The sequence below is a fragment of the Saimiri boliviensis genome, chromosome 12, assembly GCF_048565385.1.
Source record: "Saimiri boliviensis isolate mSaiBol1 chromosome 12, mSaiBol1.pri, whole genome shotgun sequence".
Classification (NCBI taxonomy): Eukaryota; Metazoa; Chordata; class Mammalia; order Primates; family Cebidae; genus Saimiri; species Saimiri boliviensis.
In genome coordinates, this window is record NC_133460.1 from 115,904,613 (window position 1) to 115,931,526 (window position 26,914).

The following is a 26,914-nucleotide window of genomic DNA, read 5'->3' on the forward strand; positions in this document are numbered from 1 at the left end:
ACACGTCTCCCTGGAGAGGGCAGCGCTACGCCTCCCCTCGGACAGCGGTTCGCGTGGTGGACGTGTCTGATTCCCGGCCGCCACTCCTCGGTCAGCCTCCTGCCGCCCGGCTGCAAATCCCCTCTCCCGGCTCCCTCTGTCTTTCCCTTCTGCCCCATTGGGCTGTCCCATTCTTTCCTACTCTTCGGAAAAAAACAGCTCTCATCCCAGAGCATGCACAGTTAGGGTTTGAAAGACCATGACCTTCCCACTTTCTAAAGCATGACTTACTGAAACGTACCGGAAATCCACCTGCCTGGTGACCAGGATGCTGCACACACCTGGTCTGAAAGCAGCTGTCACCTCGGTTCAGGGCTCACTGATCACTCTTGACCTGTACCTCCCAGGATTGTGTCACAAAGCCCTGAGGCAGATGACCTGTGAATGGACAAAAGCATTCGCAATATTGTTTCAGGACACGCAAGTCAATACAAAGCCGAACGCACCCAGTTGCTTCTACACACGCAGGTCCCTGGGGTTGACGATTGGATGCTCATTGGAGAAGTTCTGCCCTCAGAAGCCCCCGGAAGCCCCTCTGCAGGGGACGCGGCCGCCAGTTCCAGTTCCAGGCCCTGAGATGTTGCCAGGCTTCTGTGGCAGTGATTCTGATACACGAGGGTGCTGTGAGTTTTCTCTCTGCTAATGATACGGAACAAAGCGACCTGACTGTCCCGGCCTGCGGAAATTGCAGAGGGAGTCAGGTTGTGTTTACTCTGCAGAGTGCCCTGCAGCCATTAGAATCCCGTGGAGAAGAATGTTTGCTAATAGGGGCCTCCTCCTCGTCTGGCTAAGAAAAGCCTGGGAAAGAGGCAGCCGGGCTTCGTGGTGCTTTCCTGTTAAGGAAAAGTGTTGTCTGTACCCAGGTCACGGAGACACGTTCCCATGCTTTCTTCTAGAAGATGTGGTGTTTTTTGCCCTTCAGTTTTAGATCGGAAACCCACCTGGGACTGATTCTGGCACAGGATGTGAGTAGGGCATGAATGTGGGTATGAGATGGACCTGGCGCTGTTTAGGTAAACAGGCTTTACCCGCTGCACTGCAGTTTCACTTTTACGATCAATCCGTGGCCGCGTGTGTGAGCCTGTGCTGCAGACAGCGTCACTGGCCGGTCCTCCGGCCCTCCCGGGAGGACGCCCCTGCTGTGCGACTCTGCAGAGCTTTGCTTTGTTCTGGCCAGTGCAGCGTGACGTGGGCCAGGCGGGAGCCCAGCCCTCTGCATCCCCCCGCTTACTCCTCCGCCTCTGCCATCTCCTGGAGGAGGCCGTGTCTACACTAGCAGCCAGTCTCAGGAAAAGTGCCACGTGTTACCCACTGAGCCCACCCTGGCCACCTGACTGCAGCTGACCTCTAGACTCGTGAGAAAAAAATGAATGATGGTTGCTTCTGTGTAGCATGGCAAAAGTTTGCTTATCATCTTTGAGACGGTGTCTCACTCTGTCACGCAGGCTAGAGAGTGGTGGTGATCACAGCTCACTGCAGCCTCTACCCCCGGCTCAGGCAATCCTTCCACTTCATCCTCCCAAGTAGCTGGGACTACAGGCATGCACCACCACACCTGGCTAATTTATTTATTTATTTTTTGTATAGACAGGGTCTCGCTGTGTTGCCCAGGCTGGTGTTGAACTCCTTACGCCATCCTCCTGCCTCTGCCTCCCAAAGTGCTGGGATTACAGGGTGAGGCACGGTGCCCGGGCGGCAACACTCGGCTGTTAGTGGCAGTCGCTTCCTGATAGAGTCTGCTTTGGATTCTCTTCTGTCTCCGTTCCTTGCATTCCCGTCTACGTTTTATAATCCATTTGGAGATTTGTATTTTTTTGTAAAAGCTTCTATACATTGAACTGCATTGAATCTATGGATCAATTTGGGGAAAATAAACATGTTTGTAATATTGAGTCTTTGGGTCGATGTCTGCGATGTGTCCTTCTGTCAGCAGCACGCAGTCGTTGTCAGCATCGAGGTGTTGGGCCTGTTTTCTGGCACGCATTCATAAATGGTCCTTTTGATATTTTCATTCCTAATTATTTGCTGATGATTTATAGAAATGCAGTGATTTAAAAAAATATTTGAATTGAGCGTTTCTCAATGTATTCATTTCTTCTTTCAACCAGATCTAATGAATACATTTTTCCAGGATACGGGAAAAGCGTGGTGAGTGGCTGCCGAGATCCAGGCCAGGGTGAATTGTGCATGAAGTGTTGGCTGGTGTGGCTCCGGTTCCATAAACACTTCCCGAGCTGCCAAACGCCAGTCTGTTCGAATTAGCGCTGAGCACGGTCATGCTCCACAGCTCTGGAATCAGCTCCAGCACTGACGGGCACCGCGGTCACGGCTGGAAGTCACCTGGTGGATCATGGCTAGAGGTCACCCTGGTGGGTCACTGCAGTCATGGCTGGAGGTCACCCTGGCGGGTTGGTCACTGATCACGGCTGGAGGTCACCCTGGCTGGTCACTGTGATCGCTGTTAGGGGTTACGCTGGTGGTACGCTTCTGTGATCAGAGGGGCACTCTGGGCCCCTGCTGCCAAATGCCTGGGAACCCACCAGCAGCCCAGAGGAGGCCTCTGCACAGCCGCTCATCAGCCCAGCTGTGCTCCCCTGGGCCCTTCTAGGTGTCACACCCGTGGTCTCGCACGCCAGTTTTCTGTGTTCTCCTGGAGTGACCTCGGGAAATTACGGCTGGTTTGAAACAGATGTTGTCTAGTGTGTGACTCGGTACCAGCAGGACAGGGCTGGCAGAGGAGGTCGGTGTGTGCCCCTCAGCACTTGTGATTCACGTACAGGAAGTCATCCTGAAGTAGTTGTCTCCAAAGAGGACCCACAGTTCTAAAGCAATGAGGTTAGCAGAAGATAGTTTCTCTGGAAATAAGACTGTATATAGAGAAAAATGTTTCTGGTGGAAACATGGCTTGACTAAGTTACTCAGGAAAAAAAATGAAAGGACCTTTGTGCATTTCATTTAAGATTCTGTCAGCCCTGGAGCAGTCCTGAGAGCCCAGCAGTCCTCCGGCTCCCACTGGAGCCGTGAACATGTGACCACATCATAAATGAGTATGGCCGTGTGCAGCCGTAAGTGGGCATTGGGCAGCTCCAAGGAGCAGAAGCCCTCGGCAGCACAGCCTGGCCACAGTGGGCAAGGGGTCCCAGCACTGGGGTCTGAATGCAGGACCCCCACACTATGACCTCCCCCAACCCCAGACGGGGCTGTTTTGCTGGGCTCTTTTGTTGCTTATTAGAGAAGTGCCTTTTCTCTGCAGTTTAAAACAGTAACAACACAATCTCAGGTCCTGGGACATATCTTTGACTTAGATGCCAGTAATTCTCAGTGAAACCTTTCAGTGAGTTGCCGATTTGAGGGTGACCTCGGGTTTGCCTGAATGGTGCCTGCTGCCTGAGCGTCCGGCAGGACTTCTCACTCAGGTGGGGCCTGGTCAAGACTGTCACAGCCACCTGTCCTGGGAGCGTCGGCTTCGTGCCAGTCTGTGCTGGTCATTGGATCTCACCTGAACGAGCAGGACATGGTCCATCCCTGTGGCATCCAGGTCTGGCCTGAGGGTTGAAGCTGATCATGGCCCCGGGAGGGAGCACAGTGGTGCCTGTCACTGCTGAAACGCTGGTCTGCAGGTGACGTGGGTGCCCTCAATTCTTTTTCTTTTTTTTTTTTGAGAAGGAGTCTTGCTCTGTCACCCAGGCTGGAGTACAGTGGTGCAATCTCGGCTCACTGCAACCTCTGCCTCCTGGGTTCAAGCGATTCTCCTGCCTCAGCCTCCCAAGTAGCTGGGACTACAGGCATGTGCCACCACACTCTGCTAACTTTTTGCATTTTTAGTAGAAACGGGTTTCACCGTGTTAGGCGGGGTGATCTCTATCTCCTGACCTCAAGATCAACCTGCCTTGGCCTCCCAAAGTGCTGGGATTACAGGCATGACCCACCACGCCCAGCTGGGTGACCTCGTTTCTAGGCATAGGACAGAGCCATCTGGGGTGGCCAGGCTGGGCCGGGCTGGCTGCACTGGGCCCTGTCCACTGGAAAGGGTGGCCTTGGGGCTTGGCCGGTGTCCTTGCTCCACCCTTCAGGGTCTGTTCTGATGCTGTGTGGACTCTACCCTGAAGGGCGGCCAGGCCTGTGGCTACCTGTTGGCTTCTGTCTTGGTTTCCCCCCGGTCACCCCTGCTTCACCCCCACTTCACTCCTGCAGCTGGACAGGGTCACACCAGTGTGGCTGCCCAGGCCCATGGGTGCGGAGAGGGCTGGGGCATCCGTTAGAAACAAACACAGACACCTGATGTCCCGTAGATCAGGGTGGCGTTGATTTTGAACTGGCGGAAAAGCACAATGGGCCTCACAAAATGTGACCCAATCTGGGGAAGGAGGTGTCGCCCTCCACTCTTTCAGAAGCAGAGTTAGTGGATGTTTCAGAAACAACTTTTGTCCCATTCACGTATGTCAGAGCCTAAACCACAATAGCCTAAACCACAAGGTTGCCAAGCCCCATTATGCGTGTATCCATGCACCTCTGCCTATGTGTACGTGTGTGCATGTATGTGGGGCATGTATGTGTGTGTGTGTGCATGTGAGTGTGTGTCTCTGTGTGGTGGGGGCATGTGTGTGGTGTGTGCCTGCGTGTGTGTGGTGTGTGCCTTCATGTGTGTCTGTATGTGCCTGCGTGTGTGTCTGTGCCTGCTTATGTCTGTGCCTGTGTGTGTCTGTGTGTGCCTGCGTGTGTCTGTGCGTCTGTGTGCCTGCATGTGTCTGTGTGTGCCTGCGTGTGTCTGTGTGTGCCTGCGTGTGTGTGCCTGCGTGTGTGTCTGTGTGTGCCTGCGTGTGTCTTTGTGTGCCTGCGTGTGTCTGTGTGTGCATCTGTGTGTGCCTGCATGTGTCTGTGTGTGCCTGCATGTGTCTGTGTGTGTGTGCTTGCGTGTGTGTCTGTGTGTGTGTGCCTGTGTGTGTGCCTGCATGCGTGCATGTGCCTGCGTGTGTGTGTGTGCCTGCGTGTGTCTGTGTGTGCCTGCGTGTGTCTGTGTGTGCCTGTGTGTGCCTGCGTGTGTGTGCCTGCGTGTGTCTGTGTGTGCCTGTGTGTGCCTGCGTGTGTGTGTGCCTGTGTGTGCCTGTGTGTGCCTGCGTGTGTGTGTGCCTGTGTGTGCCTGTGTGTGCCTGCGTGTGTGTGTGCCTGCATGTGTCTGTGTGTGCCTGTGTGCCTGCGTGTCTGTGTGTGCCTGCGTGTGTCTGTGTGTGCCTGTGTGTGCCTGTGTGTGCCTGCGTGTGTGTGTGCCTGCGTGTGTGTGTGCCTGCGTGTGTCTGTGTGTGCTTGTGTGTCTGTGTGTGTCTGTGTGTGCCTGTGTGTGTGCCTGTGTGTGTGTGTGCCTGCATGTATCTGTGTGTGCCTGCGTGTGTGTCTGTGTGCCTGCGTGTCTGTGTGTGCCTGCGTGTGTCTGTGTGTGCCTGCGTGTGTCTGCGTGTGTGTGCCTGCATGTGTCTGTGTGTGCCTGCGTGTGTGTGTGCGCCTGCGTGTGTCTGTGTGTGCCTGTGTGTGTCTGTGTGTGCCTGTGTGTGCCTGCATGTGTCTGTGTGTGCCTGCGTGTGTCTGTGTGTGCCTGCGTGTGTGCCTGTGTGCCTGTGTGCCTGTGTGTGTCTGTGTGTGCCTGTGTGTGTGTGTGCCTCTGTGTGTGTGTCTGTGTGTGCCTGCGTGTGTCTGTGTATGCCTGTGTATCTGTGTGTGTGTGTGTGTGTGTGCCTGCGTGTGTGTCTGCGTGTGTCTGTGTGTGCCTGCGTGTGTGTCTGTGTGTGTGCCTGCGTGTGTGTCTGTGTGTGCCTGCATGTCTGTGTGTGTCTGTGTGTGCCTGCGTGTGTGTGTGCCTGCATGTGTCTGTGTGTGCCTGCGTGTCTGTGTGTGCCTGTGTGTGCCTGTGTGTGCCTGCGTGTGTGTGTGCCTGCATGTGTCTGTGTGTGCCTGTGTGTGTCTGTGTGTGCCTGCGTGTCTGTGTGTGCCTGTGTGTGTCTGTGTGTGCCTGTGTGTGCCTGCGTGTGTGTGTGCCTGCATGTGTCTGTGTGTCTGCGTGTGTCTGTGTGTGCCTGTGTGTATCTGTGACTGCATCAGTGTGTGCCTGCGTGTGTGTGGTGTCAGGTCCTGTGGTTCCTGCGAGGATCCTGCTTGTATTCTAAGCACAGTCACGGGTGCCTCGGGGGCTGAAGCACTGAGACTTCTGCTGCATGGGACCCCTCTTCTGTGGGGAAGGGATCACGGTACAGCTTGGGGAGGTGGGTTGGAAGAAGACATGGCCCTGGGCAGGAAAGCAGGTGGCAGGCTTGGGAGGCACCACGGTGGGAGCGGACAGGTTTGCTGACAGTTGGGGGTGGGGTGTTGGGAAGGATGGGAGTCAGAGCAGCAGCTCTGGCTGAGAGGGGCGGTTTCCCGGTAGCGGGGCTGCGGGGGAGAGCTCTGCTGGGACAGATGAGACGTGAGATGCCCCTTGCATGGCTGTATTCCTCAGGTCCTGGCAGGAAGCAGATGACACCCAGGGCGTGGCTGAGAGGTCACCCAGGGGCTGTTTCTTGAAGTAGGCAGGGGAGGTGGGAGAGCCGGGGAGGCGGGGGCACAGCTGACTGCATCCTGCGTCTGTAGGGACGAGGCGGGTGTCTGTTAGGAGAGATGGGGCATGGAGAGCAGTGCCACCTCCCAACAGAAGTGAGGACTACAGACGGAGCTCCTGGGCCTAGCAGTGGGTGTCCGTGTGGTCACAGTCCCTGTGTCCTGCTGGGGTCACCCACTGGACCCAAGAAGAGTCAGAGAGTGGGGGTCCTGGAGAGGCAGCTTCACAGGCTAGCCCCTGGCACGCAGGACACAGGACCCTCAGAGTCACCATGGCCTGGTCCCCGGAGCTCCAGAGAGAGGGCTGGGCCAGTGATGAGAGCTTGGGGGTTAGCAGCATGTGATGGCCTTGGGGGCCCAGAAAGGAACAGAAGGAAGAGGGCAGGGGCTGTGGGTACACCCCAGAGTTGTGAGGCCAGAAGATGGGGGTTGTGGGGAGCGTGGAGCAGCCAGCTGAGCGGGAGCCCTGAGCCACGAGAGTGATCTCACAGGGGCTGAAATGCTGCAGAGGGGTCAGGAGTCCAGCACGGACCTGATGCTGCACAGCTGGGTGGGGGCACCAGAGCCCCGAGACAGCAGGGAAGGGGGCCAGGGCACCGCCGTAGACCCAGGGCGGTCTAGATTTCAGCCTCTTTCTCACCCTGTGAACAGAGTCTGAGCACCCACCGCATGCCAGCTTGTGGATGGTTAACAGTGTGGACAAAGGTTTAAGCACCTGGATGAAGACAAATGGCCCAGAGTCAGAAGTTCCCCATAACCTAGAGCTCAGATGTCACCCTGGGGTGCAGCAGCTCAGATTTGTTTCTGGGTTTGCTGAGAACATCATGGGACTCAAGTGCAGCCCCTGCGTGTGGGTGAGGACACAGGGAATGGGGCAGGAGCTGCCTGAGCACACCACGGGGTGTGGCTCCATCCCCACTCCCTGCAGCCCCCACCTACTCCGTGTGGGGCTGTGTCTGAGGGGAAGAGTGCCCCCTTCCTGGTGGGTTCACCTGGGCTGTGTCTGAGGGGAAGAGTGCCCCCTTCCTGGTGGGTTCACCTGGGCTGTGTCTGAGGGGAAGAGTGCCCCCTTCCTTGTCGGTTCACCTGGGCTGTGTCTGAGGGGAAGAGTGTCCCCTTCCTGGTCGGTTCACCCGGGCTGTGTCTGAGGGGAAGAGTGCCCCCTTCCTGGTGGGTTCATCCGGGCAGTGACGGAGGGGAAGAGTGTCCCCTTCCTGGTCGGTTCACCCGGGCTGTGTCTGAGGGGAAGAGTGCCCCCTTCCTGGTGGGTTCACCTGGGCAGTGACGGTCTTCCCTCCCTGTGAGGCCTGATCCTGGACTCAGTGCACAGACTTCCGTGGAATCTTCCGTGACTGTGTCCCCAGTCTCACTTTCCAGGCTGGGTGTCCCCTCTTTGGGTTCTCCTGCAGATCCCACAGCTGCATATTCCCACTCTCCACCAATCAGGTTTGATTTCAGGTTTTAGTAGCCGTGTTAAGGGGTAATTCCGTAATAGAAGGTAACCCCCAAGTTTCAGAAAAATTCCCCAAATGCACATTCGGGTGTGAGCGTGAGCATGGCCAGAGCTCCTGCCACACTCAGTCTCTCTGTTGTCTTTCAGGTCAGCAAAGTGGAACGTGAGAAGAACCAGGAGCTGAGGCAGGTGCGCGAGCATGAGCAGCACAAGACTGCGGTCTTGCTCACGGAGCTGAAGACGAAGCTGCACGAAGAGAAGATGAAGGAGCTGCAGGCCGTGCGTGAGGCGCTGCTTCGGCAGCATGAGGCCGAGCTGCTCAGGGTCATCAAGATCAAGGACAACGAGAACCAGCGGCTACAGGCGCTGCTCAGTGCCCTGCGAGACGGCGGCCCCGACAAGGTCAAGACCGTGCTGCTGTCCGAGGCCAAGGAGGAGGCCAAGAAGGGCTTCGAGGTGGAGAAGGTCAAGATGCAGCAGGAGATCTCTGAGCTCAAGGGTGCCAAGAGGCAGGTGGAGGAGGCGCTGACGCTGGTGATCCAGGCGGACAAGATCAAGGCTGCGGAGATCCGCAGCGTGTACCACCTGCATCAGGAGGAGATCACCCGCATCAAGAAGGAGTGTGAGCGGGAGATCCGCAGGCTGGTACGTGGGCGGGCGTGGGTGCGGGGGCGGGCGTGGGCATGGGTGTGGGCATGGGCTCAGGAGCACACGGGCAGCACCTGGGTGGCTCTGGCTCCCCCCCACCCCCGCCACGGCACTCTCAGCACAGGCTCCTCGTGCCACCACTGTTGGTTTTGAGGACCCCAAATTCATGAGACCACTTGAAAAGGTTCAGACACACCGTCAGCCCCACGGGGCAGGCCAGACTCCCACCTCCCCTTCTCAGCAAGCACCAGCTCTACTTCCTTTCGTAACTTGCACCAGAGCAAGAAACCTGCAAGTCAGCACCGCCCATCCCCACCGCAGGGTTCACCAGTGCCTCCTCTTAGTGTCCCGGGTCACACTTGAGGCAAGGCAGGCCTCAGTGTTTCATGGCAGGAGTTCCACACGTCCTCACAGGGAGACTCAGGGAATTCTCTGGTGATTCTCCAGTTGAACTCACTGGATCCAGAGAGGGGAGACCAGGAGGCCCCGGGGCAGGGAGGGGGCGATGGCCCCCGTCGCCCTGAGGCGCCCGTCTCTGCCGAAGCATTGCACTTGGGGTGGAGCAGAGGAGCTGCTGGTTTTGTGGGTCGGTGAGGTCTAACACTGGCACCTGCACCTGCTGCATCCTAATAGCTCCAGAGACCCAGGCACCCCATGCCAGGCGCCAGGGAAGTCGGTGTTCTCAAAGACCCAGTGTCCAGCTGAAGAGAACGTCCAGAGACTGCAAGGAACTGATAGCCCCCGGTGCCCCTTGTCCTTCGGAGTGGGAACTGTCCTGTAATTTTGGGGGAATGGAGCTCTGAGAGGTGTGCACCCCAGCCCTGTGCCTCATCAGGACCCAGAGCCCCAGGCACCTTGGTGGGATGCAGTGGTCTTGCCATATGTGGCCGGACACCTGGGGCAGCTCCTTCTGCCTGCGTCCCGGGGCTCCTGGTCTCCAGGGGTGGCCTCCAGGCTGCGCTAGCACGTGGAACTCCCAGAGACGGGCAGCCACTCTCTGCACCTGCAGCCAGAAAGGGAGAGCTGGCCGTTGTGGGGTAACTTTGACCTTGCCGTGGCATACACACAAGTGCCCCCAAACATGCCTTTCCAAAGTGGCCCTTGTTCCAACCTCCCCTACACCTCTTTTCCCCGTCCCGAGCCTGCCCTGGTAAGAACCGGGCACTCTCCTCGAATGCCACAGTGCTTGCTTTTCTGTGGGGAGGGAGGAGGAAGTGGCGGCCACCATCCTGGGAAGGTGGGAGGGACAGGCGGTTGCCACTGCCCCGTGCCACGTGGCCCTTTCATGTGTCTGGTTGGATCTGATGTTCTCAGTAGAGGAAGACAACTTTCTCCTTCAGGAAAGGCTCATAAGAGAAACCGCGGTTCCCTGCCGTCGCCTCTCAGCCGCGACGTGAGCCCCAGAGGCAGCTACTGGCAACTCCTCGAGCTGATTCTTCTGGATTTTATTTCAGATTTTCGAAAGCGGGCTCCAGCCTGTTCCCTCACTCCCCATCCCTACCGGGTCTTTCTCCTCCACTCGGGTGTTTTTGCAGGCGGGGCAGGGAGATCCTAAAACTTAGAGCAAAACGCAGACCTTTTTGCCACTCTCTGGGTTTTCTTTTCCCAACTTAAGGGCATCATGTTATGATCTAAGGTCTTACGTTTTAAAGTAAATCAGTCTACTCTGTTTATCTCTGCCTTTAGGATGGGTACTCACTGTGTCTTGTTTAAGAACTCTTTTGATCGGAAGTCACGAAGCTTCATCTTTAAACTTCCATAAATATGGAAGCGTTATATAGTTTCGCTTCCATATTTATACCTATAGCAGCCCTTACTTAAAAGATCGCCCCACCCACAGCGCCTCTCTGCCGGATCCCACGTATCTTCACAAGCGTGGACTTCCAGACCTGTCTGATCATCAGTCCCTCCTCCATCCTGCTTTTTAGAAATGATCCTCGCTCTCTAAAAAGCCTCATTTCGGGAGTAGCACCTTCTCCCACTTTGTTCCCTTCGAGGATAAACTGCCTCTTCTTAGCCCTCTTCTATAGCTCTGTATAAATTTCAGAATCATCTTTTCTCTAAATAAAAAAAAAAAAAACTGTTGAAATTTGGGGATTTTTCACCAAACTGTTCAAGGGCAAATGTTAACAGAGAGTATAATGATTCTCATACAGATATGCAGTGAATACCTGTCGAAGATTTCATTAGCTCATTAATGAGGAAAACAAGTTGTTAACACCAATTCAAATGAGAGTTTGGCCCTCATGAGTCACGCGCCCTGCCTGACAAAAGCCATTGGCATTCCCGTGAGTGGGAGTCCCCTCCATCTGTGCCCAGGACAGGAACCCTTTGCTCACACCCTTCCCCAAGTTTAACTTTGCATTCTGTAGAGTCGTGGGACAGCTGAGTCAGGGATGAAGGCGCAGGCTGTGCAGGGCTCAGCTCGCCCCCAGGGCCCCAGCGTTCGGATACAAGGACAGTCAGAATCGTCTCTGGCCTGTTTCAAAGTCTTACGTGGTTTTCCCCTACAGAATCCATAGATTTGGGACCTCGCCTTTACTTATCGTTTCGATGTTTAAACACAGAGCCGCCCTTGAGGTGGGAAGACCAGTGCTGCCGTGAGAGCCCCCACCGCCAACATCAGGAACTGGGGCCTGCTTGGGTCCTGTGGGGGAAGGGTTGGCTGGGGGCTCACCTCCCAGGCATGGTTAGGCTCAGCCCTCCCCCCAGGCCTGGCTGTTGGAGCCCAGCCCAGTCCGCACGGCTGCTGGGATGCCCTTCCTCTCCTAGCCCTGACCACAGCCACCCAGGCCTCACGAGGGCACAGCTCCTGTTAGTTCGCCCTCAGCCCCCAACCCAGAGCCCAGACGTCTGTCTGTCTAGATCCTGGTTTTGTGCAATTTAAATGAAATAATGAAAATCCCAGGGAGTACTTGGCTCTGTGCCCAGAGCGCAAGAGGTGCCCTCAGGGCATTGGCTGTGGCGATAGAGCTTCCGTTGGCACCAGGAATCCAGCCACTAGGACCCTTTCTTCCTGGGGACCCCATCCCAATGGGGCTTTCTTGCCCAACTGACAAGGGCTGGAGAACCTCAGATCTTCTCCTTTAAGGCTGTCATTTATGAGAGAATACCCGGGCCTCTAAAACCCAGTGGTGATGTGAGGGGCAGCTCCCCAGACCCGGCTGTGAGCGAGAGTCTGGGGTTCAGCCCCCAGGCCCGGCTGCGAGGGAGTCAGGTTGAGGTGTGAGGTGGACGAGCAGGGAGAGCTGGGTAGGTGTGCGGCCACTCCAGCTGCAGGGACTGTGGCACAGCATGGCATCCATCCTTGGGTCAAGGAGCAACTTGGTGAGGATGGGGAAGCCTGGGGTGGAAGCTGCCTAGAGAGCCTTGAAACAGGGCTGGAGCAGAAAAGTGAGAGGAAGGTGACCCAGCCCCAGGGGACCGGGGACGTCTGAGGACTGAGTCTGGCTGAGAGAAGAGGCCGACTGGGTGAGTGGGGTCCAGAGGGAGGGACCTGTCCCGAGTGTCAGCAGAGCCAGTGGGTGGAGGTGCAGGGCACCGCTGGGCCTTTGAGCTGGGGGCAGGACAGTGCAGGCTGCAGGCTGCAGGCTGAGGAACGTCCTTCCCAGGTTCCAGGGCAGCTGCCAGCCCAGCTCACAAGGCCCCAGCAAGGCCCCAGCAAGGTCAGGTGGGCCGCGGAGGCCTTGGGGTCTCCCAACAAGAGACCTCAGCAACTATCATGGCTGAAATTCCCACACAATGTTGTTCCCTAACATCAGGTGAACATTTTGCTGTTTCTGTGGCCAAAGCACCAGCTGGCACCCGCATCCCAGAACATCCTGGTGTGGGATGCTCGGCCTGGCTGGGCCCTGGGCGAGGACACAGCAGGTGGTGGCTCTCTGCTGCAGGGAGCACTAGCCTCTGGGAGGAATCAGTCTTTGCTGACAGTCAGACACCACTCCCTCGAGAGCCTTCCCGTGCTGGCTCTCACGCTGGGGTGTGGGCACATGACTGGCCCCGGGAGGGTGATGTCTGAGTCCTGGGGAGGGGCACTGTGCATGAGGCTGGCCTGACCAGGACGCCGTGGGAGCTGGGCTTTCCATGCCTCCGTCTACTTATGACCGCACGTGTGGCCATAACCCCAGCAGGGGTGCGCTCTCTGTGGGTGCAGCTCCCACGGGGTGGAACCTGTCCCACCACGGTCTGCCCCGAGGACAGTCACGTCTGGCAGGGCCGGTGAGGGAGGGAGGGTCTGAGAGAGTCCTGGGCGTTCAGCACACACCCAGGACCACCGTCTGCTCTTCCCGAAGTGGGCCGTGTGACTGCAGGCTCTCCCTCCCTGACTCTGGCCAGCAAAGCCTCCTGTCTTCACCTTGGGTCTGTTTCGTTCACTACTCAGTCCCCAGCACCTAGGGGCAGGTGTTCAATAAATATGTGTTGGCTGGATTTCAACAAGATGAAGCCTGTTTGGAAAGAGCCCAGCACCCCTGTCCCCACAAAGGCCCAGAGTCAGAGGCCACCTCATCCCCCTGGTTGGCTCCCTGATTGTTGGGGGCTCTGCCTGCACCCTGCCCTGGCACCCCAGCCTTGGCCCAGACACCAGCCTGACTGTAGGTCTTCTGGGCCAAGGCTCCTGGGTGCCAAGGGGAGGCTGCTGCCATCTCAGGGGCCCACTGGGCACCTTGGCCAGCCCTGGATGGGGAGAGATGGGAGGGGCCACACAGCAGGGCAGGACCTGGGTGGGCAGGGCCAGAAGGCGGGCAGGGGCAGAAGCCCAGGTGGGCGGGGCCGCAGCTGCTCTTGGAGTGTGGAAGGCAAGCCCCCCATCTTGTCCTGTAACCTGAAGTGCAGGCCTGGAAATGTGGTACCTGGTGGTGCTCAGGGTCTCAGAGAGGAGGCCAGGTGGCGGGAACATGGGAGGGACCTGCAGGGTGGGGACATGGGGCCAACAGACGCCCCAGACAAGCACAGTCGCTGCTGCCAGGGCATGGCTGCACACGGCAGGGTTGCTAGAGAAGGTGCTAGAAGCTGGGTTATCCAACGGGTTGGGGATGCCCTCGCCTGCCCAGAAGGCTGTGGTGGGTGGCACTGGGGTCAGAGCTACCTCTATGCCCTGCACGCATCAGAATGCCTTGGCTAAGAAGCTCAGGGATCACCCGCTGGCCCAGGGCCCATCATCTCAGGATCTCATGAATCCACTGTGCAGACCCCTCAATTGCACAGCAGGGGAACCTGGAGCCTGGGAAGGCTCCGGAGCCAAATCCTCATCTGCACGTGGCCACCTCTGTGCTCCTGGAGAAGCGGGGCTCCCGGTGGCTTTCTTGGCCAAATTGCCACTGAAGTCAGATGTGGAAGGGGCAGGGCACTGCCCACCCACAGGTGCTTCCTCACCGCACTGTGATGACCGAACATGCCCCATCCTGCCCGCATGTCTGGCTGGTGACAGGCTCTGAGGACAGGGCCAAGCACCCCCAGGAGCAGCCGCGTGGCAGATCTGTGCCGTGTCACGGTGGAGCCTGTGAGAGCTGTCTGGGTGCCTGCAGCTACCGCACGCTCAAACGCGTTTGCTAAGATACAAGCTCAAATTGTTGTTAAAGACTGTAAATTTAAAGAATTGCAGGCGAAAGCCAGTTTCTTCTTTCCCGTAAAGATCTGTGATTTATCATACTGGTCCCCCCGCCTCTGGTTGTCTAGACAGCTAGTTAAAGTGGAACACTGATAGACAGCAGTAGTTAAAACCCCACAAAAATGCGGCTGAAAAAATGAAGTCCTTTCCCGCAAGTGCTATTTTGGTGCTGGGGGTGGGAGGAGGAGCCTGTCCTTGCTTTTCGCCCAGAGGCTGGAGTCAGGTAGCGGCCAAGGTCGTGTGCTGGCCACTTGCTCTCCCAGGGGGGTCGCATAGTCTGGGCCTTTGTGCGTCTTCAACAATGTTGTTGCCGAGCGCAGCGGCTGCTTCCCCTGAGCCCCAAATCTGGCTCCCACACAACACTTCGGTTTCCCTGAAGACCCTGGATTGCGATTTCTAGGCACCCACAGCCAGGCGCAGCCCGCTCTCCGCTTCTGGGGCCAGAGCCTCGCCACGCAGGTGCTTGCCTTGCAGAAGACGAGGGGGTCCCTGAGGTGAGTCCCCACCCTGAGGAGCTGCCCACGGTCCTGGGTGTGGATGTCCAGAGACACCTGCTTGGATTGAGTTTGGGAATATTGGGAGCTTTTAGAGTCCCAGGGCAGAACTAACCCGGAATTTCCGGAGGGTGATACCTGGCAACAGGGTTTGCTTTTCTTTCCATTTTGTGGATGCTGAGGAGACATCTGCAGAGAACAGGCTCAAATCTGTAGGAAAAGCATGATCTGGGGTGCGCGTGTCCACTGCAACCCAGTGCGGGGGTGGGACCCAGTAGGGACAGCTGCTCCCGGCAGCTCCCTCCTTCCGCTCAGCCCAGCGCATCACAGCCGAGTCAGCCGGCCACGCCGCACACGCCACACACGTCTGTTGCCACCCGTCCTCCTGTGAGGCGCATTTGAGTCGTGTCCCACACTTGGCCGTCATACGAGTGCCTGTCACATCCTGGGTGGCCGCGTGCACAACTTTCTCCTGCATGTTCACAGGGCGAAGAGGGGAATGGCAGGGTGGTGGGTGGAGCAGATGTGTTGCCTCGGGACAGCAAAGCCCAACCTCAGTCCTCGCTCTTGAATCTGAAGTGATGTCTTTCATCAGATACGGAAAATTCTTGACCATTATTTAGTCAAATATTACTTCTCGTCCTTTCTCTTTCTGGGACTCCAATTACATGTATATAAGATGCTTTGACTCCATCTCACATTTCTCTGGAGCGCTATTCTGTTTTTTCTTTTGTGCTCTGGTTGGATATTTTCTATCACTTTATTTTGGGCTTGTGATTTTACTGTGTTCAGTCTGCTTTCAAACCTTCGTAATGAATTTCTAATTTTAGACCTTGTATGTAGGATTGAGTGCCTACCTACTTTTTAAAATAGATCCTAATTCTCATTTGAATGACATTTATTCACTTTCTACCTTTATGAGAAAAATATTATGTGTTAATTACAGTGATTTAAAAGGCTCTTATCAGCTTACTTCAATATCCTCATCATCTATGGGTCTGTTTCTATCAATCAGGATTATTTTTTTAAGTTCTTACCAACTAACTCTCATTATCTTTTGTTTTGTGGTCATAGACTTAGCTTCGTGATTGGTTACTTTTTCCTGCTTCTTCACGTGTCTAGTGATTTTCGTTATATTCTTGGCACCGTGGGTGACGTGTTGCGAGGCTATGTGTTACGTTACGTTTTCTACAGAACGTTGAGTTTTGTTGGAGCAGTTACTGACCAGCAGGCTACCTGGATTCTTCCGAGGTTTCAGGCTTTGGTAGGGAAGGTCTGCTTCCATTTTCTCTTAATATGAAGCATTCACTCCTAGGACATTGTCCTGCCCCTGGGGTGTAGCCTTTGCAGGGTCTCAACTAAATGCCTAGAGAATTCACTATGATTTCCTGTTCTACCAGGGCTTGAATTGTGATGTCTCCCCAGGAACGTGCACCCACTTACATTTCTGCTTACCGTTCAGGTTCTCGGGAACTAGCTCCTGCAAGGCCTCTGGGAGTCTTGCCTTGCACATGAACAACTTAGCAGCAGACCAACGACCTGAGGGAATCCTTACTCAGACCTTTGGCATTCCTTTCCCTCCATTCCCTCCTCCACTCTCCAAATCCCAGCTGCTGTAGCAGCCCCAACCAAATTCTGATCTTGGTTTCCTGCAGCAAAAGAGGCCTCTGCAGCTTGGGCTGTTTCCCAGGAAAGAGGCTGTGAGAACGCCCTTGGGGAAAGTGTTAGCAGAAGTGCCCCCCGCTTTTCCCTCTCCACCCTGTGCTGAGAGGCACTGATTTACAGGCTCCGGAATCTGTCTGTGGACAGCCATCGAGGGGGCTGTGACACTGTGTGTCCGGGGCCCAGGGCTGAGAGGCACTGACTGCTTTCCGTCTCTCTTCCTGCACCTGTGCTGTGCATGTTGTTGAGCTTCTAGAGGTGTTCACTGCAGAAGGGTGAGTCTAATGCCAACTACTCTATCACATCTGGAACCAGAAGTTTCTGGGCATCAGTACTTTTTTTTTTTCTTTTACAAAAAGCTGCTTAGGTGATTCCAGCATGAGACCACCAGGCTTGGGAACCACTTTCTCATGCTGTTGGCAGATTATTCCATGGTTGAGGGGGACCTGGACATTCTATCTAGAGAAAAATTCCCAAGAGTTAATTTCCAGTTGGGCAGTAAGTTCTGGTGTCTCCGGGACACCTGTGGGCTTAGGCTCCTCTCCTTTCCTTGGGCTCCCAAAATGTCACATTCTCCTCCTCATACAAGCTCTCCTACTACACCCGAGGCTGAAGGAAGCTTGGCTGCCTCTTCAGCACCCGACACTGTCCAGCCGCCCTCCCCCATCTCTGCTTTCTCATAGGGTATAATAGGACCAGGCTCTGTATCTCAGCTCTGTATATTTTTCCCATCTCCCCGACCCATTCTAAGCTCTTGAGAGCTGGGTGATGGGGGTCCTTCCTTCTCTCATCAACTTACAAGGCTCTTTCAGGACCCTTTGTGGTAGAAGAGCAGGCCCCACCTAGACAGAGCACACCTCCTTCCTCACCGCCAGCACCTCTGCTGGGAGCAGCAGCCTTTTCTGTTTCATGAGGCACATTCATAGGCTCAAGTCACCGCCCATGGAACCAAGAGTTTATGAGGAGGGAAGGCTCCCCTGAGGCGAAGCCCCTCTGGAGGAAGAGGTGGTAAGATTGACACCCTGACACCCACCAGACATGAGGGCTCCTTGCACAGACCCGGCCTTCGGAAGGAGTCCTGCCTGGCTCCATGAGCCCTGGGTTGGGGGACCTGCTGGGGGTTGCAGGCTCTTGGCCAACCCTGTAGGCAGATGCCTGTCTCAGCACCAAGACACAGTCCTCTTGGTTGGGAGTAGCCACAGCTGCCAGTGACCACTCGGGGGGTGATGATGTGCCCTGTGAGTGTGCTTAATGGGTGTGGCAGGACACACGTGTTCAGGGGCCTCAGCTCAGTGGGGCAGTGGTTAGATCACGTCCGCAGGCTTTATGGTCAGCAGAGGCCCTTATAAAATGCAGCTTCCCAGGCTCCACCCTGGAGATTCTAACTTCACATCTGGGGGACTCAGGGATCTGCCTGTGGATACCTGTCACAGGTGGCTGTGGTGCTGTGTGCCAGGCCCCATGCTGAGAGGCTCTGTGCAGAGCATGCCTGGGGTCCCCATACCGAGAGGCTCTGTGCAGGGCGTGCCTGGGGTCCGCATGCTGAGACGCTCTGTGCAGGGCGTGCCTGGGGTCCGCATGCTGAGACGCTCTGTGCAGAGCATGCCTGGGGTCCCCATGCCGAGAGGCTCTGTGCAGGGCATGCCTGGGGTCCCCATGCCGAGAGGCTCTCTGCAGGGCGTGCCTGGGGTCCCCATGCCGAGAGACTCTGTGCAGGGCGTGCCTGGGGTCCGCATGCTGAGAGGCTCTGTGCAGAGCATGCCTGGGGTCCCCATGCCGAGAGGCTCTGTGCAGGGCATGCCTGGGGTCCCCATGCCGAGAGGCTCTGTGCAGGGCGTGCCTGGGGTCCCCATGCCGAGAGGCTCTGTGCAGAGCGTGCTCAGGTGCAGGCGAGTCTGGGCAGTGTGGAGGGGCATCTTCTCTTCTCCAGCCTCAGCATCAGCCTGCACACCCCTGCCCTGGAGACCACTGTCCCGAGGGTCTTCTCTTGTTTCCAGGCATCCTCTGAAGCTGGGAGTGATGGGGTCATGGTGGGTGGGGAAGGTGGCAGAGGGAGCTCGTGCGGCATGGGAGAATGGGGGGTTGTAGGGTCATGGGGTGTGGGACTATGGGGGGTTGTGGGGGTCATGGGGTGCGGCAGTATCGGGGGTTGTGGGGGTCCTGGGGTGCAGGATTGTGAGGGGTTGTGGGGTCATGGGGTGTGGGAGTATGGAGGTTGTGGGGGTCATGTGGGGAGGTAGCAGAGGGAGCTCATGGGGTATGGGAATATCGGGGGGTTGTGGGGAGATGGGAGTTCAGGGGATGAAGAGCATGGGGAAGAGCTGGGGGGCAGGAATATGGGAACTTGTAAGGGCGTGGGGGGCTCGGGGAGATGGGAGCTTATGGGATGAGGGTGTGGGGGCCTGAGAGACTGGGGACTTAAGGGGTGAAGGTATGGGGCCCAGGTGAGATGGGAGCCCTGGGGAGACGGGAGCTCTGGGGAGAGGGGAGCTCTGGGGAGAGGGGAGCCCTGGGGAGAGGGGAACTCTGGGGAGACGGGAGCCCTGGGGAGACGGGAGCCCTGGGGAGAGGGGAGCCCTGGGGAGACGGGAGCTCTGGGGAGAGGGGAGCCCTGGGGAGAGGGGAACTCTGGGGAGACGGGAGCCCTGGGGAGACGGGAGCCCTGGGGAGAGGGGAGCCCTGGGGAGACGGGAGCTCTGGGGAGAGGGGAGCCCTGGGGAGAGGGGAACTCTGGGGAGAGGGGAGCTCTGGGGAGAGGGGAGCCCTGGGGAGACGGGAGCCCTGGGGAGAGGGGAACTCTGGGGAGAGGGGAGCTCTGGGGAGAGGGGAGCTCTGGGGAGGAGATTCGGGGACTCTGGGGTGAGGGCGGGGGGCCTGGGGAGATGGGAGCTTTGGAGTCCAGGTAGTTGGGAACTTTGGGGTGAGAGTGTGGGGCCCAGGGGAGATGGGCACTCTGGGGCCCCTGCAGGCTCCAGAGAGGGTTGCAGATCCTGTTCTTGGTGGCCGGGAAGGTGTTTTATGATGGCCTCCAATTCTTGATTGTGGGGCTGACTCTAGGGTTGTGAGTGGGGCAGCTTGGGTCGGCACAGGAGTAGACACAGGGTGGCCGTTTGGAAACCCTGGCGTCTGACCCAGTGGAAGATGCCGGCCTCGGAGTGATGCTCACAGCCTGGTTACCAGGACGTCTGTTTCAGCTTTGAGCATCCTGTGTCCTGGGAGTCCTCTCGGTCTGCTGCACGGCTGTTCCCCCGGGGTCCGTGTGGGTGCAGAGGACAGGAGGCAGGTGTGCCGCCCCCACCCATAACCCCCGTGGGAAGAAGCGCAGGGTTGGTGTCCTGGAGCCGAGATCACGTGGCGGTGCCGTTATACACCTGTCAACCCACCCTGGTCAGAAGGGAGCGGCGTGGGGTGCAGGGTCTGCATGGGCATGGGAGGCCCCCCCAAATCCTGCCCTGCCTGCTGCTGGAAGCAGCCCACCGTGAGCAACGTGGGGGCTCCTGGTAAAAGAAAGTCTTGCAGCCAGGCGCGGTGACTTATGCCTGTAATCCCAGCACTCTGGGAGGCCGAGGCAGGCGGATCATGAGGTCAGGAGATCGAGACCAGCCTGGCCAACATGGCGAAAGCCCGTCTCTACTAAAAACACAAAAATTAGCCAGGCGTGGTGGCACACAACTATAATCCCAGCTACTCTGGTGGCTGAGGCAGGTGAATCGCTTGAACCCAGGAGGCGGAGGTTGCAGTGAGCCGAGATGGTGCCGCTGCACTCCAGGCTGGGCAACAGATAGAGAGTGGAAACACCAGGCCATGGCACAGCTGCTGATGAATGCGCTGAGTTCACCCCCACCCCCGTTCTCACTCTCGGACTGTGTTGCCTCCTTGAGCATCCACGTGTGCAGAGAGAATGAGGAGTTAGCAATTCAGGATTTGTTTTCTTCTGTTCGGCTCATCACCTGCCCCATCCGGGCTAATTAGACGTCTCATTTCTTTGTTTCCAAGGTAATTTCAGCAGTAACAGATTTATTAGCTTGTTTAAACCTCAAACAGCAAGTAAAGTAGCAAGATATCCCATTCTGCTCTGCTGTTTGAAAATAATTTCACGCCGAGTTATTCATCCCTGAAGACCTCGTCTTCTCGTAAATCTAGCGCCGAGGATAATGACGCTCGCAGTGTCGAGTGTGTCTGTCTGAAGAGCAGGGCCACGGGGTCTGCTGCGCCCAAGTTCTGGCTGGCGCGTCCCTGCCCAGAAGCCAGCCGGGTGCTTGCAGGCAGCGGCTGCCACGTCTCCAGAAGGAAGGGCTCCTTCCCTTCTCAGGGTGAGCGCAGAGCACTTTGTTGTAGGGAGGGTGGGGAGGGCCACCGACCGTCGCAGCCACTGGCGGGGCAGACATCCTGCACACCCCTGGGCTCTCCTCTCACCCCGAAGTTTTCGGCTCACAGCCAGGTTAAGCTGTGTGGCTCTGCCTGCAGACGGCTGTGTGGCCCCAGCTTTGTAGCCACGCCCAGAAGCACGGAGGGGAGGGGCCGGGCTCTAGGACCACAGTGGTGCCTCCTCGTCACACAGCCCTCCCCTGGGGAGCGGGCCTGGGCTGGGGAAGGGGTCGAACTGGCTCTCAGGCTGCGGCCTCTGTTCCCGTGGTCTCCCCTGCCTGTTGTAGGGAAGAATCTTGCCCATGGCACCTTCCTATTGGCAGAGTGTGGGTGACCTGGGCGTCTTCCTCTCTGTCCAACCCACGGTAGAGGCAGGAGCTGGAAGTGGTTTCTCCCGACCTTGCTGGACAGCACCACCCCTGTGTGCACCAGGAGCCCCAGCGGGACAGCATGGAATGGGGTGCCCTGCCAGGCAGCCCCACTCAGCTGTGCTGGAGCACGTAGACCCTGGGGCCCATCGGGAAGGAGTCTCCTGCTGGCGGCAGCTGGGTGTAGCTGGCTGAGCCGGGGGCCTCAGGCTCCTGCTGTCTTTTGCTTCCCGTCTCGGAGCCCGGAGCCCGGGAGGGCTGCCGCCGTTTCTGTGGTAACTGCAGATCTGTGTCCTGCCACCTGTGTGACTGTGTTCTGTTCTCCTTGTAGATGGAGGAGATAAAATTTAAAGACAGAGCAGTCTTCGTGCTGGAGAGAGAGTTAGGGGTTCAAGCCGGGCATGCTCAGAGACTGCAGCTCCAAAAGGAAGCTCTAGATGAGCAGCTGTCCCAGGTCCGAGAGGCCGACCGGCACCCGGGCAGCCCCAGACGGGAACTTCCTCATGCAGCCGGTGCAGGAGACGCTTCAGACCACTCGGGAAGCCCTGTAAGCACCTCCCAGCCTGCTGGCCCACCCGTGTCACGGACAGGCCCAGCCATGTGGCTGCATGGCCCTGCATGGCCACTCCCCCGGGAGCCAGGGCCCGAGTCCAGCCAGCACCCTCCTGCCCTGCGCACCACCCACCCAGCCTGGCTGGCGGACTCGGCTCCCTCCTTCCTGTCAGCACAGCATCAGCCCCAGCCTCACCACCCTCCTGTGGGCCCCAGCCTCAGGCTTCTGCTGCACTCCATGACCCCGGCTGGCCCGGGGTCCGGCCGTGGGTTGGTGGGAGGAGGCCGTGCTGGGCATGCACCGCCGCCATCTCCACGCACACGGCCTCGCCTCCGGCCCGGGAAGGCTGGCGCACCGGCTCCATGCCCGCCGTGTGCCCCTCTGGCCCCTCAAGGGTGATTTCTGGCACTCACATCACCAGTCACCCTCCCATCTGCTTCTCACGTGATCCTGCCATGCTCTGCTCCACCGCTTGGGGCCTGCCGACTGCCCCGGCTGAGCTCCGCCCGCTTCCGCGCCGCACTCGGCGCTCACGTCCTCTGTCGCGGTTCTGGGGCACCCTGGGGGATCTGAAGTCTAGGGACCCTCCGGCTGGCCCTTCCGGGTCTTTGACCCCGAGCCTCTCCTGCACCTGTTGAATGAGGAACTCGAGTCGGGCCCAGGACCGTCCTGGATGCCTGCTTGTTGGAGTTGAGGACAAAGCTGTGTGAGCCGAGTCGGTCCTGGGACAGCGACATTTCAGAAATAGAAAATACTAAGATTGCATTCAAATGGCTTCACTGAATGAAACCCAGCCCCGCCCGCTCTGGTGCTTGGTAGACATGGCATTCTCTCCAGAGAGATTTGAACTAGATTAAAATGTTTCCACCGATTTTTGAGTGAAGTTCCAGGGGTCCCCAAAAGCGGCCCTTTAGAAGCCCCATTGGAGGGAGGTCGCCTCTTTCTTCTGAAAGTCTCCAGCAAGTGTCTTTCCCGTGCTCATGTCATCGTGCCAGAGAAATCCCGCCACACTGGCAGGGCACAGCACGGCGCACCCTCCTGAAGGGCAGCGGCAGGGGCCACGCAGAGGGCTGGGAGCTGGCAGGCGTCTCCTGGTCACCCACACTCGCGGTTTCTGCATTTGCACGCCCCGCCCTCTCCATACGTGTACTTCCAGACCGTCTGCTTCTTCCCATGGCGTACTTCACGTTATTTTAAGTAGTAGTTGTGTTTGAGGCGGGGTCTCGCTCTGCCCCTGTGGGTTCTGTCGCCTCACGCAGTTGCAGTGACCGTGGTGCCAGGCCAGGTGCCTTCCCCCGGGGTCTGAGCCTGCCCAGCGGCCGCGTGGAGCCAGAGGCACGTGTCCCCTTGCAGGGCTTTGGTTTCCGTCATGTGCTGGGATTTGCAGAGGCTTCCCAGGTCTGTATGTGGGGACAGTTATTTGCAGTTGATTTTTGTTTTAGGAACAGCAGTTGGATGAAAAGGATGCCCGGCGCTTCCAGCTGAAAATCGCGGAGTTGAGTGCCATCATCCGCAAGCTAGAGGACCGGAACGCCTTGCTCTCAGAGGAGAGGAACGAGCTGGTGAGCGCGGCCCGGGCTTCTGGTTGGGGGGCCTGTGACTGCGGAGTGGAGGGAGCGGGGTGGCTTCTGGACCCAGGGGCTGTGACTGCGGAGTGGAGGGAGGGGGGCGGCTGGTGAGCGCAGCCCGGGCTTCTGGACCCGGGGGCCTGTGGCTGCAGAGTGGAGGGGAGGGTGTGTCCACTTCCAAAATTCCTTGTGAAAAGGAGCGGTGGTTTCCAGGCCTGGCCTTGCGCCAAAGCCTCCCGACTGGTCCAGTTGCACTTTATTAGCAAACCATAGGTAGTGGCTAGATTTGTCCCTCAGGGGCTGGCTGACCAGTCCCTGCTCTGCGTGAATGGAGGCAGAAGCCTCCTGCGTTCTGTAGATGATCTGGGTGCAGGCGTGGCCCCTCAGTGGGGCTGTCACCACTGGTCCTTAAAGCCACCAAGATTTCCAGGTAACTTGAGGTTCTGGAGGGCGTGTGAGCTGTCACGTGTCTGCAAGGGTCCAGTGGGCTGTGCGATTTTACCACAGCCCTTCTTGGCAAACAGAGAGCTGGCCCCAGACTGCTCATCTTCATCTTCATCCCCATCCATCGATGGGAGAGGGGACTCTGCCTGGGGACGCCCAGCCCAGCCCTGAGCGTGGGTTCACCTGGCGTGGGGCAGTGGGTGCCGCTTGGAGGCGTGGACTTTCCCAGCAGAGGGTTGGAAATCACATTGTTGCAGCCCGAACTCCGGTCAGTCTGCGACACTGTGTGGAGACCTGCTGGTTCCCTACCACTTCAACAACAGCCACGTAGTGCGGTTAACTTTGTCTTTCAGTTAAAGCGTGTGAGAGAAGCTGAGAGTCAGTACAAGCCGCTGCTGGATAAGAACAAGCGTCTCAGCCGGAAGAACGAGGATTTGTCTCACGCTTTACGCCGCATGGAAAACAAGTTAAAATTTGTCACCCAGGAGAACATAGAGATGGTGAGGAGCTGGGGGGTCCGTGGGGCCATGGCGCCCCTGAGCTCCAAGGCAGCAGCCCCTCCCTTCTCCACGTGAGATTCAGCATAACAGCCAGTCCCCGGTGTCGTAGCGGCTGGAGTCTGGCCTCACACTGTCTGAGGGAGAGCAAGCGTAAGCCCAGCTCTGGCAGAGGAGCCTTGGAGGAGGCCCTGACCGTGGGAAGGAGGTGGCTGTGGGGCGTCCCCTCCCAAGGCCTGTTTGCCCACGTCTCACTAAAGGGCCTGGGACAGGTGGCCTCCGACTCGGAAAATCCCAGGCGAGGGTAGTAAGAGGCTGTGGGGTCCCAGCAGTTACGGAGGAAGGAGGCCTGGCACACAGCACCGAGCAGGAGTCGGGGGCGGGGGTCTCTGCTGCCCCAAGGCCACAAAGCCAGGACTGGGGGACCGTCAGCTGGTGTCGCCGTGTTCAGCTGCCTTGAGGCCCCCGAAGGCCATGAAGCCAGAGCTTACCCCACAAGTCATTCAGCGGGACGTGGGGGAGGAGGGCGCTCCAGACCCCTCCCTACTGAAGTCCCCTTCTTCACATGCTGCGTTAAAGTCAGGAGGGATTTGGGAACGGTGCCGGGTGTGAAATGGGCACACGGCCCGGTGCCATCCTCAGGGCTCGGAGCGATCCCATCCAGCCGTGCTTTCTGGGAGCCCAGCAGGGCCCACGTGTCCGTCCAGGCTGCACAGACCTGCCCCTGCTGCGGGCCTGGGCCCAGACACAGGCTTCATTTCCCGGGACTCTGTGGCTTGGCTGCTGTAAGGCCTGAGCGGAGGCCTCACCCCCGGACTCATGACATGGGCTGCTTGGTGTTTCAGAGGCAGAGGGCTGGAATCATACGGAGACCCAGTTCCTTGAATGACCTGGATCAAAGTCAGGACGAGAGAGAAGTCGATTTCTTGAAGCTTCAGATTGTGGAGCAGCAAAACCTCATAGATGAGCTTTCTAAGGTACCCGGGGCCGTTGGCCACGGCCCCGTCCTCGGGCTTCCACGGGGCGCGGCTGGCAGGGACCGTTAGCAGTTCCGTAACGCGCGGCCTTCCTTCCCTAGACGCTGGAGACCGCCGGCTACGTGAAGAGCGTGTTGGTAAGTATGCTCAGCGCCACCTGCCCCAGCCCCTGCTCCCCGCGCCGTTGCCCGTGGGACCCGTTCTGTGCCCGGGGCTCCTCACACACCACACAGAAGCGGCCACAGCCGCCTCGTGGGTGGATTTTGCTGTAGCAGCGCCGCCTGGCCGAGGCTGAGGCCCTTTGGTGTGGGTCAGACAGGAGCCAGGAAAACCGACGGATGCCCCAGCTGAGACGGCACCAGCTCGGGGCCATTGCGTTTCCGAGTCACTGGTCCGAGTCAGGGCTGCCCTCCTGCGGTGGCTCACCGGCCAGCACAGACAGGCAGCCGCATCCCACGGGTTCACCCTCACGGCCATGAAACCACAGCGTGGCTTCCCTGGAGAGCAGCAGGACACCGTCTCCTTAGTGATTTAAGGGCGTCGGTCCCCACACAGATGTGGATGCCACTCCTGCAGGGTCCAGAGGGGCCCTGGCCATGAGTCCCCTTCCAGCTTCCCACAGTTACGTGCCCCCCAAGTCACCTGCCCCACGTGGCCCCTGGACACATTCAGAAGGAGAGCTGTTGCACCACTGAGCAAGACAAGTTCAGAGCCCACCTAACCGGGGAGCCGGCCGGGGAGCCGCCCCTGTCACCCTGCAGACATGAGCTCCCCAGGCAGCAGAGCTAGAGCCGGGCTTCCTGCTGTGGTGTGGGGACAGCCAACATGGACGCCGTCTTCCCCGTCACCCAAATGATGGCACGGGCACATTACACCCTGGACTTGAAACTGCTGCAGTGGCTCCACCACTTACATACCCTCTTCCACCGGCTTCTGCAGGAGCGGGACAAGCTGTTAAGATTTCGGAAGCAAAGAAAGAAAATGGCAAAACTTCCCAAGGTAAGGAAAAGTGCTCCGGCGGGTATGGACAGTACACCGGTGTGTGCGCCAGGGAGGATGCCGGTGTGTGTGGAGAGGGGTGTGCTGGTGTGTGTAGAGAGCGCTGGTGTGTGTGGAGAGCATACTGGTATGTGTGGAGGGTGCTGGTGTGTGTGGAGAGTGTGCTGGTGTGTGTGGACTGCGCTGGTGTGTGTGGAGCGTGCTGGCGTGTGTGGAGAGGGGTGTGCTGGTGTGTGTGGAGAGCGTGCTGGTGTGTGTGGAGAGCGTGCTGATGTGTGTGGAGCGTGCTGGTGTGTGTGGAGAGCGCTGGTGTGTGTGGAGCATGCTGGTGTGTGTGGAGCATGCTGGTGTGTGTGTACCGTGCTGGTGTGTGTGGAGCATGCTGGTGTGTGTGGAGCGTGCTGGTGTGTGTGGACTGCGCTGGTGTATGTGGAGCGTGCTGGTGTGTGTGGAGAGCGTGCTGGTGTGTGTGGAGCGTGCTGGTGTGTGTGGAGCGTGCTGGTGTGTGTGGAGAGCATGCTGGTGTGTGTGGAGCGTGCTGATGTGTGTGGACCACGCTGGTGTGTGTGGACCACGCTGGTGTGTGTGGAGAGCGTGCTGGTGTATGTGGAGCGTGCTGGTGTGTATGGAGCGTGCTGGTGTGTGTGGAGC

At 58.1% G+C, this 26,914-nt stretch overlaps 1 protein-coding gene across 22 annotated transcripts in view; it reads left to right on the forward strand.

Moving 5' to 3' along the window:
• The window catches only part of JAKMIP3 (Janus kinase and microtubule interacting protein 3), a 128,508-nt gene that overhangs the window by 69,113 nt on the left and 32,481 nt on the right, over positions 1-26,914 (forward strand). For 8 of the 22 annotated variants that reach the window (XM_074383105.1, XM_074383107.1, XM_074383115.1 and 5 more), the window contains 7 exons: positions 8,225-8,722; positions 21,557-21,772; positions 23,221-23,340; positions 24,144-24,290; positions 25,133-25,264; positions 25,366-25,401; positions 26,204-26,263. In XM_074383105.1, the coding sequence (XP_074239206.1) occupies positions 8,225-8,722; positions 21,557-21,772; positions 23,221-23,340; positions 24,144-24,290; positions 25,133-25,264; positions 25,366-25,401; positions 26,204-26,263 (1,209 nt within the window). The remainder of the gene's footprint in view (positions 1-8,224; positions 8,723-21,556; positions 21,773-23,220; positions 23,341-24,143; positions 24,291-25,132; positions 25,265-25,365; positions 25,402-26,203; positions 26,264-26,914) is intronic. The other 14 variants (XM_074383110.1, XM_074383112.1, XM_074383113.1 and 11 more) reach the window with 5 other exon arrangements.